The sequence below is a fragment of the Nannobrachium achirus genome, assembly GCF_963921795.1.
Source record: "Nannobrachium achirus genome assembly, chromosome: 11".
In the NCBI taxonomy this organism is placed as follows: Eukaryota; Metazoa; Chordata; class Actinopteri; order Myctophiformes; family Myctophidae; genus Nannobrachium; species Nannobrachium achirus.
The window spans coordinates 52,359,322-52,379,803 of NC_137820.1; the positions used below are offsets into that span (position 1 = coordinate 52,359,322).

General features: G+C 42.6%; 1 protein-coding gene across 1 annotated transcript in view; it reads left to right on the plus strand.

Annotated features, from left to right (window-relative positions):
- The window catches only part of lamb4 (laminin, beta 4), a gene marked incomplete at both ends in the record, with an annotated part of 47,110 nt that overhangs the window by 7,295 nt on the left and 19,333 nt on the right, over nucleotides 1-20,482 (plus strand). The window contains 9 exons of the mRNA XM_080737170.1: nucleotides 3,893-4,053; nucleotides 9,371-9,503; nucleotides 13,149-13,222; nucleotides 13,574-13,762; nucleotides 13,922-13,985; nucleotides 14,677-14,882; nucleotides 18,305-18,425; nucleotides 18,557-18,745; nucleotides 19,261-19,416. Coding sequence (XP_080593296.1) covers nucleotides 3,893-4,053; nucleotides 9,371-9,503; nucleotides 13,149-13,222; nucleotides 13,574-13,762; nucleotides 13,922-13,985; nucleotides 14,677-14,882; nucleotides 18,305-18,425; nucleotides 18,557-18,745; nucleotides 19,261-19,416 — 1,293 coding nt within the window. The remainder of the gene's footprint in view (nucleotides 1-3,892; nucleotides 4,054-9,370; nucleotides 9,504-13,148; nucleotides 13,223-13,573; nucleotides 13,763-13,921; nucleotides 13,986-14,676; nucleotides 14,883-18,304; nucleotides 18,426-18,556; nucleotides 18,746-19,260; nucleotides 19,417-20,482) is intronic.

Sequence of the window (20,482 nt, forward strand, 5' to 3'; positions counted from 1 at the left end):
AAAAGAAGGCAAACAACATGCACATGTGCTGATCGACAAACCGTAAAGCACGCCGTCTAAAAGTGGTTTAATAGTGGTATAGATTTGAACGTTTTTTTGTCGTCTAAACTTAGACTAGACGACTAATAGACGTCTAATAGTCGTCTAAATATAGACGGTCTGCATTTAGACGGTCTGCATTTAGACGACTATTAGACGTCTATTAGTCGTCTAGTTTAAGTTTAGACAACAAAAAAAACGTTCAAATCTATACCACTATTAGACCACTTTTAGACGGCGTGCTTAGTGGGGTATGAAGAGAAAATAAATAAACGCTCGCACATTGAGGGCTCTAATGCGACAGATACTTTATTGCACTAAAGAAAGCTGTGACATTTCGAGCTAGACTTTAGACTTTAGTTACAATTAGAGATGTTACCGATCAATCGGCAATGGATCGGATCGGGCCGATCAAAGCATGATCGGCGATAATCGGTGGTTTAGATCAAAAGGTAAATTCACCGATCCGATCGGATCGGTGCATCTGATCAACCAGCCGTTCAGTATGCCCACTTGAGGCCATTTTGGGGTATTGATTTCCACAGTGCTGAAGGAATAATTAGTTACTGCTATGATAATAAATACATAGTAATGCTGGTAAATAACTATAAGGCAAATATATAAATGAATTCATGAGTGAATGAATGAAATAAAGTTAAAACATTAACATTTAGAAAATATAAATAATAACTTGATCGGATCGGTGATTGATCGGGATCGGGTGATCAAACTTTTGTGATCGGTGCTCGGTGATCGGTTCCAAAAAACCTGATCGGACCATCCCTAGTTACAATGTAAGTTACATTGTAGCTTACATTATTTACATACAGTAACAGCATCTAAACATGCAGTCCATTCTAAAAGAGCAGTAGCATTGAGTCAGAACAACACATTAGTTTTGTTAGGCACTTTGTGGGGTGTGCTGTCAGGGAAATATGGCCACCACAAAGCGCGTGTCTGCAGATCTGCGGTTTTGAATAGCTGCCAGTGGAGAATCCATTTAAAATTCTTGGTGTGCGCTGTAAATGGCTGGCTCACGCCCCCTACACCTATTATTTTTGTAACCTTAGCATCCAGCATGCATGTAAACCATGAATCTGAATTAAACAGGATTACTTAGATAACATTTTTTCATCTATGCATTAAAATCCTCAGTGTTGATTTATACATGTGTAACTCTGAGTGTACACATGGACCATTAGGGACCAAATGGACCCTTACAGGTTGGTACTGTAACTCCAAGAATGAACAAATGGAACCTTTATGGACCCTCCCTTACGGGTTCTCAGACTTCATTTGACACTGAGGATTTTACTGTGTAGCAGAAAGAGAAATGCTTCTTTGTTTATTGAGACAGTAGAGTAGCTCAGATGGACTCTTAAGCGGACAAATAAGGTGGGCTCAGTGAGTAATACACATCGAGAAGATTCAGACATTATATAGACATCTCGATGGCACTGCAAATGAGGGCAACCTCAATGTCTTTTCGAGAATAAATAAAGGTTGAATGAAAAGAAATTGACACATAAGGATCAAGGATCCTTATGTGTCAATTTCTTTTGGTAACACAGATATTTGCAGTCACAGAACCAACAACTGCAACTGCACCATAAAATTGTTACGCACACTTATCAGGATGTATTTACTGTCCAGTTATAAATATGTCATCAAGGGTTATTAAGGGAACACCTTTAATGTCACAGACAATAATCAGTAGGAATCACTGCTTTACCTTGGAACTGGTGATCCTTGGCCATGTCCTTCAGGGTTCACAGTGATTTATTGTCACAGCAAGGAGCAACATTGCAGGCAGCGAACTCTTTTGTAGAAAAGAGACAGATAAAAGAAAATATTAACCACTTAAACCCTCAATTCATAGAGAAACAGACTTTAGTTACAACTGTATCACTTTTTTCATCTGCTTTTTTCATCGACTACACCAATCCCTTCAGTTCACCAAAAGTAGCCGATATACAAGCAGCTCAAAAGGCCCAAATGTTCCCCCAAGAATAGGCATGCTGGGGTTAAAATAAAGAAAAATAAGTAAGCGAGAAAACATTATTAATCAAATCAATGAATTAATAAATGATCAGGAATAAAACAAAGTCAAAGAACATTAGTTTTCAGATGGTGTGTGTGTCTATACAGTATATGGCATACTGTAGGTGAGTCAATATCATCCCCAGCCCCATTAGACTGTGGTGTCCCCCAAAGCTCAATTTTGGGTCCTATCCCTCCCCACATGCCACCTTCAGGTGACACAGAGATGTAATATTTTAACCCAACCCGAGAGACATTGCCAAAATGTCATGCTTTTATTTCTTCGCTTCTTGAATACTTTTATTTCTCTACTATTACTATTACTGTTATTGTCGTTGCAGCACAGTACTTTGTGGACTGCAGAAAAGTGAAAAGTGCTATACAAATAAAGTTGTATGTCTGTGTGTGTGTGTGTGTGTGTGCGTGTGTGTGTGTGTGTGTGTGTGTGTGTGTGTGTGTGTGTGTGTGTGTGTGTGTGTGTGTGTGTGTGTGTGTGTGTGTGCGCACACGCGCGTGCGTGCGTGTGTGCATGCATGCATGTGTAAAAAAGGTGATGTGCCACAAATAAGTGCAGTTCAATGAGCTGTGCAGGATTTAATCTCTCACTCTGTCTCTCTGTCTACCCCCCCCCCCCCCAGCAGCTGACCCCAAAGATGGTCTCTCTCCTCCTACTTTTGAGTGAGTTCAAGTCATTCATCTCCTGCTGGCATAGCATGGTTTGGTGACAGGCAAATAGCACGCCACGGAGTCCGCAAAGCAGATATCTTCCCTTGCTATTTGTTCTGACACGGGAAGGATTAAATTGTCGAGTTTTTGTTTGGCACAAGGCTGACTCTTTGCCATCCTAGCTGACGAATCCTCTCCTTTGGAGACGTGTGAACACTTGCTCAGCATCGCAGGAGAATATTTCCACTTGCTGGCACTTGCTGCTTTCCAGAGTTCTGTTCTATTTGCCTGTTTTCACCAATATCCTTAAATGGACCTTTTACAGTAGCCATTTGTTCTGTTTTCATGTGTCAAGTTTGACATGTGTTGAAGCTGTGCTACAACATAAAATACACCTCAGAATGAATAGCGAGTACATATAAAGATATAGGCTACAGTACCTACTACCTACTGTATCTAACTCTACACAGCAACTGTGCAGGCGACTGGTTATCGTAGACACTAGATCTTAAAGTGGTTCAGTTTCACGCCAGTAGTTATTTCGTTCACTTTAGGCTTATTTAGGCCTACTGTAAGTTTTCAAAACTCAAAGGATGCAGAACAACTTAAAATCATAAGATGTGCAATTAAGCTTGAAATGCTAGATTCTTTTTAAGAACCTAGCCATGTTATGATTACAGTGTCTGAATGTAATCAGAAGCATTCAAAGCTCAAGGAGTATATGCTGTAGTCTTTAATGAAAGTTTGATTATGGTGGGTACATGAGTAGGACTGAGGGGTATAGCATTTTGTCAGTTTATGAAGAACAGTATTTTACCCAAAAGCTCATCATTTATACTTAGCTCAGTGCTTTGAAAACAAATCAAACAAGTACACTTGACTGTGACTCCTCCTGACACTATACTGTATACGTGCTTCCTGTATTCACCAAGTATAGAAAGTATAGAGGAGATTCTCTTGCCGATATGGAAGCAAAGACATTGAAAAGCTATACATAACAGTCCAGTACTGACAGACAGGTGCGCAGCGCACACACACAGCATACAGTACATACCTGCTTCCCATTGCTACATTATTCCTTCTCATCCATGCAGTGATGACATGCTGTCATTACACAACCTTTTCCCCCTCTTCATCCTCTGTGTAGTTATGATGGCACCTGGGGCCCTAATGCAGGACGAGTGTGAGGGGAGTTCCTGCAACCCACAGCTCGGTGACTTGATGGTGGGCCGTGGTGCTCAGCTCTCAGCCTCATCCACCTGTGGCCTGGATGGACCCCAGAACTACTGCATCATTGGATACCTGGAGGTCAGGGGTTACATATAAACAGAGGATTGATTCTGGTGAACATGGAGCAGAAATGTACTGTGTAGTTCTGGCCCACACTTATTGTCTCCGCCAGGCCGAAAGGCATGGCCGAGACTATGTTTTTGCCCCTGTCCATCCGTCCGTCCACGTGCGTGCGTGTCCTTCCGTCTGTGGACAGCTAATCTCCGGCACTGTTGGCACGATGGCAGTGAAACTGTGCATGCATAGTCCCTTGGGTGCCAGAGCAGAACCTCTGCCCCCAATTCTTCGCATGGGCCTGTTATAGCGCCACCAGGAGGTGGATTTGTGCAAAACAAATATTTGGACAGTACTCCTACAGATTTTGTCCAAAAATCACGCAAATCGGTACATAGTATCTCTATAGTCAATAAAAAAGGGTCTTTCAGATTTATCATATTCCATCCTGATTGGCTAAGATTGGCTTCCAAAATTTGCAAGAGTGCTCCCTTTTGAAAAAAATGCCTCAAATCACATGCCACGCACACACATTCCCACTAGGCTGAGGAAGAAATGCCACTTCAAAATGTTCAAATCAGCCTCATGGTGGCGCTATGACAGGCCGGTTTGTGTTTTTACCACCGATCAGTGTAAAACCTTGTAGGCCTATGCTCACTCCCTAGAGGCCAAGGAAAAATCTTTGCCCTGCATTTTTCACATCTGCTTTTTATAGCACCACCAGGAGGCCGACTTGTAAAACAACATTTTTGATATTACTCATTCAGATTTGTTCCAAAAATCACGCAAATCAGTAGCCTACACAGTATCTCTATAGTCATGTGATCTGTCCGATATTTTATATGCCATCCTAACTGGCTAAATAGGCTTCCAAAGTTTGAAGGACTGGTCCGTTTGGAACAAAATGCCTCAAATCATAAACGCAGCTTGCGATTTTTGGTCTGTTATAGCGCCATCAGCAGCTACATTTTTGAAAAACACATTTTTTGTACAAAATGCCTCAAATCATGACAGGCCGCAGATGACATGGCACCCTTTTCACATTTGCCTATTATAGCGCCACCAGGAGGCCACAATAACCTACCTGACCTGGAGAACTGTGCTCGGAAGAACACTGCTTGTTATAATTTGTCTGATTTCATGTTGAACTAGAAGCAGTGCTCTTCCGAGCACAGGTCTCCACCAGGCCAGGCGGCCTGTTATAGCGCCACCATGAGGCTGATTTGAAAAGTTTGAAGTGGCATTTCTTCCTCTGCCTAGTGGGAATGTGAGTGCACAATTTCACAAAAATTGCACGCTGTGTTCGTGATTTGAGGCATTTTGTTAAAAACTGACCAATCTTACAAACTTTGAAAGCCAATCTCAGCCAATCAGGATGGAATATGGACAATCAGACAGATCCATGTCGATCGCATGACTGTAGAGATACTGTCTACCGATTTGCGTGATTTTTATCTGTAGGCGTACTGGCCAAAAGGTAGTTTTGCACAAATTGGCCTCCTGGTGGGGCTAGAACAGGCCCATGTGAAAAATGTGGGGCAGAGGTTCTGAATTGGCATCCAGGGAGTGTGTGTGCTCAGTTTGGCAGCAACCGGGCCAACGCCTCCGGAGATTAGCTCGTAACAAACTTTGTGGACGGATGGACGAACGGACGGACGGACGGACGGACGGACGGACGGACGGACGGACGGAGGTGAAAACATAGTCTCTCCCTGCCTTCGGCTGGTGGAGACAAAAATAGCAAACAAAAAAATAAAAAACATTCAAAATCCAGGCCAGGCGTCCTGGTGGTGCTATAATAGGCCAATGTAAAAAGCGTGGCATGTGTTCTTCACCAATCTTAGACCTTTCATGGCAGTCGGACACTGCATGCATGATTTGAGGCAATGTGTTCCAAAAATGTGTTTTCCTAAAGTCTACCTGCTGGTGGCGCTATAACAGGCCAATGTGAAAAGGGTAGCATTTTTTCCTTGACGCAGTGGAATATGTGTGGCAAATTTCACGGTAATCACAAGCTGCGTTGATGATTTGAGGCATTTTGTTCAAAAACGGAGCAATATAAGCCAATTAGGATGGAAAATGAAATATCAGACGGATCGGACTTGATCACATGACTATAGAGATTCTGTGTACTGATTTGCATGATTGTTGGAGAAAATCTGATGGAGTAATAGCAGGGAACATGTCTCCATTCAGACATGTCTCCATTCCGACAGTGACTTCTTATTGTCGGAGTGGCATAATAGAGGTTAAGGTTAGGGTAAGAGATAGGGTTAGTGTCTGAATGGAGGCATGTCGGAAAGCAAAGAATGTGTTTTACATAAGTTGTACTTGTACTCCTGGTGGCGCTATAAAAGGCAAATGTGAAAAATGCAGGGCAAAGGTTTATCCTTAGCCTCTAGGGCAAATATGTCAAAGTCAAGGCCCGGGGGCCAGATCCGGCCCGCGAATGAATTATCTATGGCCCCCGGGATGATATTTAATAACTATTGGAACCGGCCCGCAGGTCGCAGCCGCACGCAAAACAGCGTAACACAACATGCTAAATGTACAGATAAGGCCAGCCAACCACAAACCACATTTCATGCATTCCTTAGACAGACAGCTGAAGACAACCAATCACAAACCAAAAAGGGAAATTTGGATTTAGAATGGAGGATGTAATTAGCGCTTTCATGTGTTGTGTATGCGGCCGTGACTCGTGCTGTCCTCCACATTGTCACGTCGAAGCAAAGCAACACAAGCAACGCTGTACAGATCAATGAGAAGAAAGTAATTTCCCCATCAAAATAAATAAACTCTGCATGCTTACAACGCATTGCCGCGATCTGCGACAAACACATTGTGAGTTTAAAATAAATATTGAACCAGTCCGGCCCTCGACTTGTAGCAAATTTTGTTTTTGGCCCTCTGTGTATTTGACTTTGACATCCCTGCTCTAGGGAGTACGCATACAAAGTTTTCCACTTATTGGTGGAGTTAAAGGTAAAAACACAAATTGCCCTGTTATAGCGCCATCATGAGGCTGATTTGAGAAATTTGAAGTGGCATTTCTTCCTCTTCTAGTGGGAATGTGCGCGCCCAATTTCATCAAGATTGCACACTGTGTTCATGATTTGAGGCATTTTGTTCAAAACGGAGCAATCTTGCAAACTTTGGATGGAATATGGAAAACCGGACATATCCATGATGATCACATGACTGCAGAGATACTGTCTACCGATTTGTAGGATTTGTGGACAAAATCTCTATTAAAGAGTAGTGTACAGAAATGTGTTTTGCAAACATTGGTGGCCTCAAGGTGGCGCTAGAACAGGGCCATTTGAAAAATGTGGGGCAGAGGTTCTGAATTGGCATCCATCCAGGGAGTGTGTGTGTGCTCATTTTGGCAGCGAGTCAGCGACTGGGCCAACAGCACCGGAGATTAGCTGGTAACAAACTGGAGGGACGGACGGACGCACGCACGCACGCACGGAGGACAGGGGCGAAAACATACTCTCCCCCATGCCTTCGGCTGGTGGAGACAACAAATGCTATTGTTTGGTAGTTGTGTAATACTTCAAAGGGTTCCTTTTTGAATTCCTGTACTTCAAAACTATGCAAATCTGCCGAGCATGTTTTGAAAAAGAAGACAGGTGTCTCCGGTGTAAAGATAACATGCTTGCAAAGGTGTCGGTCTACACTGTAGGCTACAGTCAATTTCACGGCGATATCCTGTATAAATATTAAAAATAAACAACAAACTGCCATAGAATGCTCTAAGCTGCGACTGCGAGGACAAGGTGATTAAAATAAAGCCTTTCTTACAACAGTTCCTCGAGGCTTTGATTGACATTTCACTGTCTCGCCCTGGACAAGTCTTGATCCGCCTCATTTATAGGTCATTACGTTGGCTTTTCCCCTCACAGCGCTTGGGGGGACTCATTTATGCTTTCCAGCTCTCTTGGCGATTCTTTCTGCATTCCCTTCCTCAGTGACGTAAAGTAACTAAGTACATTTACTACTGTACTTAAGTACAATTTTGAGTTATTTGTTACTTACTTGAGTAGGCTATTTCCAATCCAATTTCCAATACTTTTACTTTCACACCATACGTCTCGGATCCAAATATTGTACTTTACTCCACTAGCCTAGCTAGCCATACATATAACTCTTGTAGAGCGCTTTTATTTTGGAAACGTCCCAAAATAAAAGCACTCTATTATGGCTACCAAGCCTAGCCCTAGCCTACGAAATGTGAGTACTTTTTCCACCTTGCCGTTCTTCCCCTTTCTCCGCTCCACTCTCCCTGTCTCTTGCCAGCCCGTCAAAGTCAGTGATATCATATAGCCTACCGGTTTCCAATGCCATCATAGAGGTTTCCATCCTTCACCGAAGATCTACGAGGCTGTAGTAGCCTACAGTAGCAGGTAGCCCCATGGGTACCTCCATTTTTTGTATTTTGACATCAAAATACAAAAAAAGAGGTAAAAATACAGTCCCATAAGGGGCTAAGTAGCAGGCCTAGCCTATAGATCAAATAAAGTTGAGTATCAAATGATCCGCACACGCGACAGCGGTTCCCCTATTTATTTCCTCCCTTCATCCAGGTTTAGCCTTGTACATTATCCTACTGGTATGTTTTTTGGGGGGTTTTGGCAAAAGTATGGGGGGCTTCTCAAACCTGTTCATGTCAAGGACCCCCAAATTGACACTTATTAGCCCGCAGACCCCCAATTGAAAAGATATGCCAGGGACCCCTAGCAGTGATTCTCAACCATTTTAATTTCAAGGACCCACACAGTTTGACATGCCTTTTAAGCTACGCACCCCCATTTATGGCATTTCGATTGAGACCCCAATCTATATTGTAAAATCAATGTTAATTTAACTCAAAGAGTGTAAAATGGAACCAGGTCCATTTGGTTTCATTTGTACAGTCTCAGAGTTACAGACCCAGGGGTCCAGTTAGTTCCTAACTATCATTTAGCTGGGGACCCCCTGGAACTCCCTCACTTTGAGAACCAATGGTCTACAGTTCCTATTGCATTAGCAGGATTTACTGCACTGTAGCATACTGTGTATGAGCCTACAAGTCTTCACATGCTTGGATAGCAGCACATGGAGGAGCTTTCACGTGCACTGAACTGTGATTAATTCTATTTGACTAGTGGCTACACAAGTCTGGGTTTGTTTCGTTATACCCAATCATTGTTCTCATACAGTAAAGTGTGTGGTTGTTTGCTGCTTATTGTAAGCCAATTATTCCAAAGCAAATTTGCCATCCTGGTGGTCGTGGGTGTGAGGCTAATTTGTATGGTAAACCATTGTGTCAAGTGTGTGTTTGTTTTATGCTCCTCAGGATGAACAGAAGTGCTTCACGTGTGACTCCAGGCTGCCATACAGTGACACCAACCCAGACAGCCACCGCGTCGAGAACGTCATCACGGCATTTGACCCCGAGCGCAGGATGAAATGGTGGCAGTCAGAGAATGGTGCTGCTCAGCCTACATACTGTACTGTAGTAGCCTACCATACGTAGATGTAATGAAGGCTATTTATTTGGCTACATGCTAGATGTTGGCTATAATTGGCAGATCCTACTGTATAACCTGAGACAGAGCCTGTAGGCCTATAACCCAAGATGTTGGCACATGTATTATTATGCAGTCTCTAGCATAGAACTGAAGAACCAATATAGCTTACAGTATGTACTGTATACGGTATTGCTTCATGCATTACAATACTAGCAGTAGAGGTCGTCGGGACCGGGATTCAAACCCACAACACTCTGTCAGGCTCAGAGTCCATGTTAGTCTAGTACATAGAGGGGGTTCTCATGCACCCCCCGGAAATACATTTCTAATCAGTTTTTCCTTGTTGGAAAAAATGTGCTGAAAATGATTAGCTATGTTAAAAAGTTGTCAAAATGTCCCTACTATCTCAAAACCCCCCTTTTGTATATTTCTCTGGTGAAATTGGGTAAAGCCAAATATTAATTCACTAAAATTACATAAATAGACATGGAAGTCTGAAATTGGGCATGGAGTATCCTGACACATAGGGGTAAGTAAGAGAATAGGATTTTGGGGCGTGCTACTATTGTATTTGTAAATATGAACAGCATCATCCCCAGAAACACGCAAAAATATACTGTCCGATTGACAAACAACAGCAAGGATGATTAATTTCCAGCACTTTATGGTGAATATCACTGCCTCATTTGTCTTTAGAAAACTTCCCCTATCCCTAAGCTTCAATTCGAGCCCAAGATGACCTTTCTATCTTGAGAATTACTCGTTCTGTAGCCAAAGTTCTGCACTATACCTCAAATCAGAGAAAATTGGATATTTCAGTAGCTTTCCAGAAGCCCTAGAAGTATCATGCAATCCCTGGATATATATTTCTAATCAATGTTTCCTTATTGGAAAAAATATGCTGAAAATGATGAGCTATGTTAAAAAGTTGTCAAGATGTCCCATCTACCATTTTATGCAAATTAGTGCCGCCATTATTGAAAAATCAACTGTCACTATGTCTCAGCCAATATTGCACTAAAATGAACAAATAAGGTGTCTAGACCTATGATTTGAGGGTCAAGGATCTCATTGAAACTATTCTTAAAGTAGCCACATCTTGTTGGTGTGAAAATCAGTCCCGCCATTACAATATAATCACATTTCCACCAAGTAAGAGATACTGTATAACTTTACAAATATGGTGTCTAGACAGATGCAGAGTGTTTTAACCAAGCTACTGTATGTAGCAACACACATGCACATGCACACACACACGCGCGCGCGCGCACGCACGCACGCACGCACGCACGCACGCACGCACGCACGCACGCACGCACGCACGCACGCACGCACGCACGCACGCACGCACGCACGCACGCACGCACGCACGCACGCACGCACGCACGCACACACACACACACACACACACACACACACACACACACACACACACACACACACACACACACACACACAGTCAACCAATGACACATTTAGTGGGGGACCACATTAGTATAGTCTACAGATGCACTACAGGGGTCTACAACTGCAGTAGAGTCGTCTACAGATGCTTTACAGGGGTCTACAGATGCACTGCAATGGTATAAGGATGCACAGGGGTCTACAGATGCACTACAGGGGTCTACAGATACACTACAGGGGTCTACAGATGCAGTAGAGTCGTCTACGGATGCATTGCAGGGGTCTACAGATGCACTGCAGGGGTCTACAGATGCACTACAGGGGTCTACAGATGCACTACAGAGGTCTATAGACCACTGGTGTGATCTGTAAACCACTGTAGTGCATCTGTAGACCCCTGTAATGCATCTGTAGAAGACTCTAGTGCATCTGTAGACCCCTGTAATGCATCTGTAGACGTCTCTAGTGCATCTGTAGACCCATGTAGTGCATCTGTAGACCCCTGTAGTGCATCTGTATACCACTGCAGTGCATCTGTAGACCCTGTAATGCATCTGTAGACGACTCTAGTGCATCTTTAGACCCCTGTAGTGCATCTGTAGACCCCTGTAGTGCATCTGTAGACCCCTGTAGTGCATCTTTAGAACCCTGTAGTGCATCTGTAGACCCCTGTAGTGCATCTGTAGACCCCTGTAGTGCATCTGTAGACGACTCTAGTGCATCTATAGACCCCTGTAGTGCATCTGTAGACGACTCTAGTGCATCTATAGACCCATGTAGTGCATCTGTAGACGACTCTAGTGCATATGTAGACCCCTGTTGTGCATCTGTAGACGACTGTAGTGCATCTGTAGACCCCTGTAGTGCTTCTGTAGTGCATCTGTAGACCCCTGTGGTGCATCTGTATACCACTGCAGTGCATCTGTAGACCCCTGTAGTGCATCTGTAGACCACTAATGTGGTCCCCTACTATATGTCATTGGTTGACTGTGTGAACTTTGTTTTGCATAGGGCAGGCTTGTGTGTGTGTGTGTGTGTGTGTGTGTGTGTGTGTGTGTGTGTGTGTGTGTGTGTGTGTGTGTGTGTGTGTGTGTGTGTGTGTGTGTGTGTGTGTGTGTGTGTGTGTGCGCACGTGCATGTGTGTAGCTACAGTAGCTTGGTTAAAACACTCTGCATCTGTCTAGACACCTTATTTGTAAAGTTATACTGTATCTCTTGGTGGAAATGTGATTATATTGTAATGGGGGGACTGATTTTCACACCAACAAGGTGTGGCCACTTTATGAATAGTTTCAATGAGATCCTTGACCCTCAAAACATAGGTCTAGACACCTTATTTGTTCATTTTAGTGCAATATTGGCTGAGACATAGTGACAGTTGACTTTTCAATAATGGCGGCACTAATTTGCATAAACATGGTAGATGGGACATCTTGACAACTTTTTAACATAGCTCATCATTTTCAGCATATTTTTTCCAATAAGGAAACATTGATTAGAAATATATATCCGGGGGTTGCATGATACTTCTAGGGCTTCTGGAAAGCTACCGACTAAATATCCAATTTTCTCTGATTTGAGGTATAGTGCAGAACTTTGCTGTTGTTTGTCAATCGGACAGTATATTTTTGTGTGTTTCTGGGGATGATGCTGTTCATATTTACAAATACAATAGTAGCACGCCCCAAAGTCCTATTCTCTTACTTACCCCTATGTGTCAGGATACTCCATGCCCAATTTCAGACTTCCATGTCTATTTATGTAATTTTAGTGAATTAATATTTGGCTTTACCCAATTTCACCAGAGAAATATACAAAAGGGGGGTTTTGGGATAGTAGGGACATTTTGACAACTTTTTAACATAGCTAATCATTTTCAGCACATTTTTTCCAACAAGGAAAAACTGATTAGAAATGTATTTCCGGGGGGTGCATGAGAACCCCCTCTATGTACTAGACTATGTGGTATGCCCGCAGGCACCCCAAACAGCAGTAGATTTTGTGGTCACGTTTGATATATCTAAACCTAATAGTTTCAAGAAAACGAAACTTCAAGAAATATAGATTGATATAAAGTATATTTACACTCATTAGGAACAACAAGCAATTTACTTCTGTAGATGTATTCTTGCACAGACGACATCATTGACTACAGTATCAGGGTTTCATCTTGAAAAGTAATGTCCTTATCCTTTACAGGAGTTCACAGAGTCAGCATAAAATTGGACCTGGAGACCCTGTTCCAGTTCAGTCACCTTGTTCTCACTTTTAAGGTAATATTGTCAAAGGTTTTTATTCACAAAATCCTCTGTCCATCCAGTCAGTGTGATTGTATAGAGTTTCAGTCACAGGACCCACTGAAGCCTTGCTTACTGACAATAGTGTATGAAGTACTACTGTATGCCTAATGCAGTGTTATTGGCACTGGTGTGCTGTGGTCGTAGGCAAGTGGCCCATGGCTATAAATCTGCCCATATATCACGCTATAGCACAAGCTCAAATGTATTGCGATGATTCCACAGTTTCAGTAATGATACTTATGATTAGAAAGTGAATAAAAGCTGATCGATTTTGATTGCTTTGTTTAAATATGTGACACTATTCCCCATTCTTCTCCCCTGTAGAGTTTTCGTCCAGCTGCTATGCTAGTGGAGAGGTCCAAAGACCATGGGCGGACATGGAAAGTATTTCGTTATTTTGCAGAGGACTGTGCTCTTCATTTCCCCGGGGTGTCTGACAAGCCTGGTGACAGCGTGGACGACGTTGTCTGTGACTCCAGATACTCCGGGTCTGATCCCTCAACTGATGGAGAGGTGATTAATCACACACACACACACGCGCACACACACACACACACACACACACACACACACACACACACACACACACACACACACACACACACACACACACACACACACACTCTGAACTTATTATGACAAAAAGCATATATTCGTTTATTTCCACACCAGGTTGTGCTGAAGGCCTTGGATCCTACCTTTGACATAGACAACCCATATGCACCGCATATTCAAGGTTTGATTCCGTATTTTTCCATTTTCAATATGCTGCATTACCATGAATAATATCTTCTCTTTTTGTTAAGAGGTTTATTGAGTTTTGCATTAAAGAGGTGTGCCATAGTTTTGTACTTTTTCTGTTTTTCATGTGTCTAGGAGGTTGAAAGTACTTCATTAGACCCCCTGGTGTGGTTTTTATGAGCAATTATGTATTCTCTTGGTATTTGTTTGTTTTCTCTTGGAGGCTGCCACCTTGTGGTCAAAAGTGTCAGTTAAAAAACACAGATACAATTACATCACAGAATCAACTCCTCCCCTAATTACCATTCACCCAACACTGTGGGGTGTGGCTAACTTAGCTGGGTCACCACCCACCATGACATCCATGCATACTTAATGAACTGGGGGGTGTGGCCACATAAAAACCCAATTTTAACTCTTTCTGTATACTTTTTTTTGAAAAAATCTTCCTCCTAGTATAATCATAATACCTGATAATCATGTTTTAGAGGGAGAGAAAATCATGGCACCCCCTCTTTAAAGGGGGTGTAAGTGATTTTTGTATATGTTCAAATGAGTGTTAAATTGTCCTATATTCACATAGTAATCATTGCTATACTAGATCTATAGCAATCTATCTGGGCCCTCCTTTTTTCAAAAGTGTCATGAAACAGCCGCAAAGCGATTACCTTTCCTGTCATCAACAGAACTGATCACCATGACCAACATACGGATCAACTTCACGCGACTGTTCACCCTGGGTGACGTCCGCAAGCGCAGGAACCCAGAGGACAAGTACTACTATGCCCTCTATGACATGGTGGTCCGCGGCAGCTGCTTCTGCAACGGACATGCCAGTCAGTGCATGCCCGTGGGCGGTAGCAGAGGGGATGTCTTCAATGAGCCTGGGATGGTGAGACCCCATCTACTGTCGATTGCCAAAAGGAACAGCTCTACAAGTGAACATGTCATTGTTAGCTTGTACATGTGTTGTTTTTGGCAAGTGTCATCCTTGTGCGATGGAGTATTTTTTCGCTGTCAGGCAGAAACATTTACAAAAAAACATTACTTTTCCGGAAATGGAAAAATAATTTGTCACAATTCTCAGTTACTTTTTATACTTTTTATTTTTGCGTGACACTCTGTACGACAAAGTGGGGCATGAAATATGGAAAGATTTATCAAGCTTAAGGGTTTCTTCTCCATCGTGTGGAGCTCAACTTTGGTGAACTTTGACCGGGCGTCAACCAAGAGCAGAGTATATGTGGTTGTCCCCACTTGGCTGTCATAGGCTGTAGTTTACTTAACTCATTCCCCGCCTCCCCCGATAGTCCCGAGAAAATCCCAATGTCGTTCCCCGCCAGGCCCGATAGTCCCGAGAATTTGCTTTTATATAATGTAATGTTTAATTACATTCTTCCACAGCCCGTCACAAAGTCTGAGCCTTTTATCTTAAAGGGAACCTAAAATATCACACATCAAAGTAAGTGTGTTTGAAAAAAATACTGTAATAATGTATAAATTGCAATACAAATGTATAAATCTCCCCATAACCCACAGTGAACTGGCAAAAGACGCATTTGAGCTCAAAAGGCTGGCTGCCAGAAAAAAAAAGAGAAGAAAAAAAAGTGTGAGAACAGCTGTGTGTGTGTGTGTGTGTGTGTGTGTGTGTGTGTGTGTGTGTGTGTGTGTGTGTGTGTGTGTGTGTGTGTGTGTGTGTGTGTGTGTGTGTGTGTGTGTGTGTGTTTCCCTCCAGGACCACTATATCTCTGTTTCAGTGGTCCCTGTTGGACCCCCTGATGGTGTTCAGTCCCATAAAAAAACAGTGCTATCAGTGAGATCTGCCTCTCTCTCTCTCTCTCTCTCTCAAGACACAAAACACACAATTATCGCCAATTCGCCATATAAATGCTTCTAAAACGTACCTGATAATGATGATGGTTGATTTGAATCCACACCCTGGGTTATAATCCATATATCCAGGCTATAATATTAGTTTTGTAATGGTATTTAGTCCACAAACTTTTGTCCACAAACAAGCCATGATCGCCTTTGCAAAGGTGGGGGTCCCTGGTCGCCTTTCTAACGGAACCAATAAGGGGTCCGCGGGTCCAACGCTTCGCCGACCTCCCAGAGCAGTGCGGAGTTACATAACATTGTAAAATCAATCAATAAGCCGATCATTTGTTACATAAAGTTCACATGATCCAGTTGCAGGGACAAGTGGTCCCTGTCGATGGGGTCTCACAAAGGGGGTCCCCTGGTCTCCAGCCAACACTTAGGGAACCAGGTGGGCGTGGGGGTCCCTGGCCCACGCTCCACCAAAACAAGCATCAACTACAGCCAACAAGCATCCATCAACTACAGCCTCGCCTCGTTAGCAAACTGCGTCTGCCCTGCTCTTGCCAGGGCAGTGCAGAGGATTTTTTAGGGGCAGGGGGAGACATTTTCTAACATGTGCTAGAATGTGAAAATAGCAGATCTACAAGCTCTACAAGCTCTCAAAGTGTCGCAGAGCGACGTGTTGAGAGATTGCTGATCACCTTGTTGAACAAATGTCATAGCAATCCATTCTAGAGGTGTATTCTAGAAGTGTTATTGCGACCGTCAGGGAGCAGTTTACTATGAAAACCTCCACCGGCCGTCCGTCGGTCGGTCACACGTCACACGTCACACCTTTGCCCTGCTCATATCTCCGCATCAGTATATAGGGCTTGTTTGTTTATTGTATGACATCACGCCACATCATCAGCTGTGGACTCTGTGATGTCATCGTATCGCATCAGTATATAGGGCTTGTTTGTTTATTGTATGACATCACGCCACATCATCAGCTGTGGACTCTGTGATGTCATCGTATCTCCATATATGGCCATCTCCGTATATGGAGATATAAGTCGTCCATGCCCAAGTATGGGCTGGTGAGGTCAGACTTTGTGTGATGCGTAGGTTATCTCAATATATGGAGATTCAACATTCCAGGCAATGCTCTCTTCCCTGGTGAGAATTGCCCCTTTATATAGGGCTTGTTTGTGTATTGTATGACATCACGCCACATCATCAGCTGTGGACTCTGTGATGTCATCGTATCTCCATATATGGCCATCTCCGTATATGGAGATATAAGTCGTCCATGCCCAAGTATGGGCTGGTGAGGTCAGACTTTGTGTGATGCGTAGGTTATCTCCATATATGGAGATTCATAGTTACCTATGGCTACCCGTATGACGTGAGAGGTGGAGGTTGTGATATTTGTGGAGATAAGCGGTCGTTTATCTCCCGATTAGGGAGTCTTACTGGTTGTAAAGACTCATGCCCCCTTTGATGTCAATGTGTGTGTGTGCACCTGTAGGCCTACAGAGCGCAACTAGCATTTACACACAGAAACAGAGAGACAGCGCCCCCAAGTGACTTGTAGCAGACTTGTAGAATACTGTAGCAGTAATAGTATATCAATGTGAACTTGCTGTTTTTGGTCAGACATAGCATATAAAAATATTTTTCTCTGCATTTTTCTAAACAGAAAATTCTAAAAATAATTCCTATTACATAATTACATTAGTACACTTATCTGATAAGTGCCTGACGCCATAAATACAAATATCAACTGAGTTATTCGCTCGAAAAGCCATCAATCACAAAAAGGTCAATATCTCCAGTTCTTTCAATTATAGCTGGATTTTGGTCAAAAATGGCTATTTTGAGATGGCTGCAACTATAGAAAAAAAAGCTTTTTATTTATTTATTTTATTTTTCGGTGAGACTAGAGTTTGTCCTGTTTCATTTGAGGTTCTGTATGACATTGTCGAAAAAATACAGAATTTAGGAAAAATATCAATATAAAAAAAATATATCAATTTTTTTATTAAACAAAATGGCAGGAGAGCCATACAGTCAATGTTAAAATGGCGGCCAATGTGTTAATGAGAGTTTATGTGTGACTATCAACCACATGTGTGACCATGCTTTTGTTTGTGACCTGTAAATGTACAGTACTATGCAGTACCCATGGAACCATTTTTTTTCCCTCAACTAACTTCTGCGTATATTATAACCACCCCTCCAGGACTATGCCACATGGTAACACAGACATTTTGATAGTTTCATTGGCTGATATTAGTGTCACAACACACAGAAATATTAATTTCACCTATATAGTATTTAGACAAAAATAGCCTACTGTAGTTTACGGGTTTCTGATAACATCTTGATTCTAATAATATAGAGGCAAGATACTAAAGTAAATGCTGCAGAAATGTTTATGTCTCTCTTGGGGTAATTGTGATAATGTTTTAAGCCATCTGTGAATATGAATCGACTATTGTTTTTCTATAGGTCCATGGTCGCTGTTTGTGCCAACACAACACAATGGGAGACAACTGTGAGATATGTCAGGACTTTCACAACGATGCCCCCTGGAGGCCAGGCGGAGAACATGGTCCCAACATCTGCAGAAGTAAGACTATTAGCCTCCCTGCCCTATCATCTCTCTACCCTGTCTGGCATGTACCAACTATCTTGAAACACAATCAATGAAATTATTCTGTTTCACAATATACTATTGTTTGTCTTTGTTGATCTTTCAAGGATGTAACTGTCACGGCCATTCCGAAACATGTCACTTCGACATAGCACGCTATGAGGCCTCTGGCAAGGTGAGTGGTGGAGTGTGCGACAACTGTCAGCATGACCGCGCGGGGCCACAGTGCGAGCAGTGCCGCCCTTATCTCTACCAAGACCCCCAGAGTTCTGTGGAGGACCCCAGTGGGTGCATCCGTAAGTTTCCAAGACGTTGATTTCTTTCTTTCTTTCTTTCTTTCTTTCTTGGATTGAAGTGAATGCATACTGTCTCATGAACGTCATTAAAGAGGGGTGAAACCTATGCTGACTTTGAAGTTTGTTTTCCAGTTCAGGTTAAAACTTACTGTATTGCGATACTTTATCAAATTAGAATGTTAGATTTAGGTGTGTCAATGTGCAATGACGTCTTTGTTGACTATTGCCAAATTTCCGATCCTCTTTTTCCACCTCCTTGGTCCAACAGTACAATGATTTATGAGGAGCCAAGAGAGAGTTGTCTTTGCCTGAACATTGGCACACCGATGGATCTGGGCACATATAAATGTAACACACCCACCCATTATTCATGTTATTAGCCACGGCATTGCTTACTAGTCTGATGTTTTTAATCTGCTGTGGGTTTGAACCTGAACTGGAAAACAAAATCAGCATAGGGTTTCATGCCTCTTTAAAGGTGTAAAAATTCAACATGAATTTTCCCTCTACGACAGCCTGTGACTGCGATCCTATGGGCTCTAAAGACAGCGGTTTGTGTGACCCTGTGACGGGTCAGTGTGTCTGCAAGGAGAACGTGGAGGGAGAGCGGTGTGACCGCTGTAAATATGGATTTTTTGGGCTCCGGCAAGAGGACCCTGCTGGCTGCCAAAGTAAGGATGGGAATTAAGTTTTGCATATACAGTAAAAACGTCTGAAAGTCTCACGTTTTTTGTCACTTGTTGTCTCTGCCAGGCCAAAGGGGTGACTATATTGATTGGCTAAGATTAGCTTCCAAAGTTTGCAGGAATGGCTTGTAATAAATGCTGCATCGCATTGCTGTGAAACGTTATATAGGCCTATTTAATTTTTTTGGCCTATATCTCTTGGACCGTATGTCATAATGTGGATTATTACGGAAATCCTTAAATAAGCCACACCCATTTACCCCTGACAAGTTTATCACCATCTTGCGTTTTCTTTGTAAAACACAGTTTTTGCTACTACTACTACCCAAATTGGTACACATCTCTGTAGTCATGTAATCACGACGTATCTGTCACATTCCATTCCAAAAGTTTGTGGGGGTGGCTGTTTAGCACAAAATGCCACACGTCATGAATGCAGTGGCCTATTGCTGGGAAACTCCCACTAAGTTAAGGAAGAACATCCATCCTATTTTTTTTTTTTTTTTTTTTTTTATCTACTCATGGTGGCGCTACAACACACTTCACGTTTTGGCCTATAACTCTTGAACCATAGGTCGTACAATCAACATCTCTTTTCCCTTGATTTCTTGGGTCATGGTGCAACTTATAGGCCCTGTTTTAGCCAGATTACATGTTCTGCCATAGTGACTTTTCTTCAAAACACACTTTTTGCTACTACTCCAACAGATTTTTACCAGAACTCACACAGAGCAGTGCACATTATCTCTGGGGTCATGTGATTCAAGATGTATGTGAGTGAGAGTTTGTGGGCCCTGGGTAGGCAACCCGGCCTGGCGGGAGACCTGTGCTCCAAAGAGCACACCTCTTTTGGTTTTGTGACTACAGTATGTGGCAAAAGTAATATTGGTAAATGCTCTTTGAAATAGCTCTGTGTTTACCAATTCACCCTATCCTGGATTTATTGTTACAAATAAAACATTACTTTAACCAATCTGTATTTTAGGAGTATGTCAATACAATATCGCTAGAATATCTATAGGGTATGGTGCCACCATACGGTGGTGGTTTC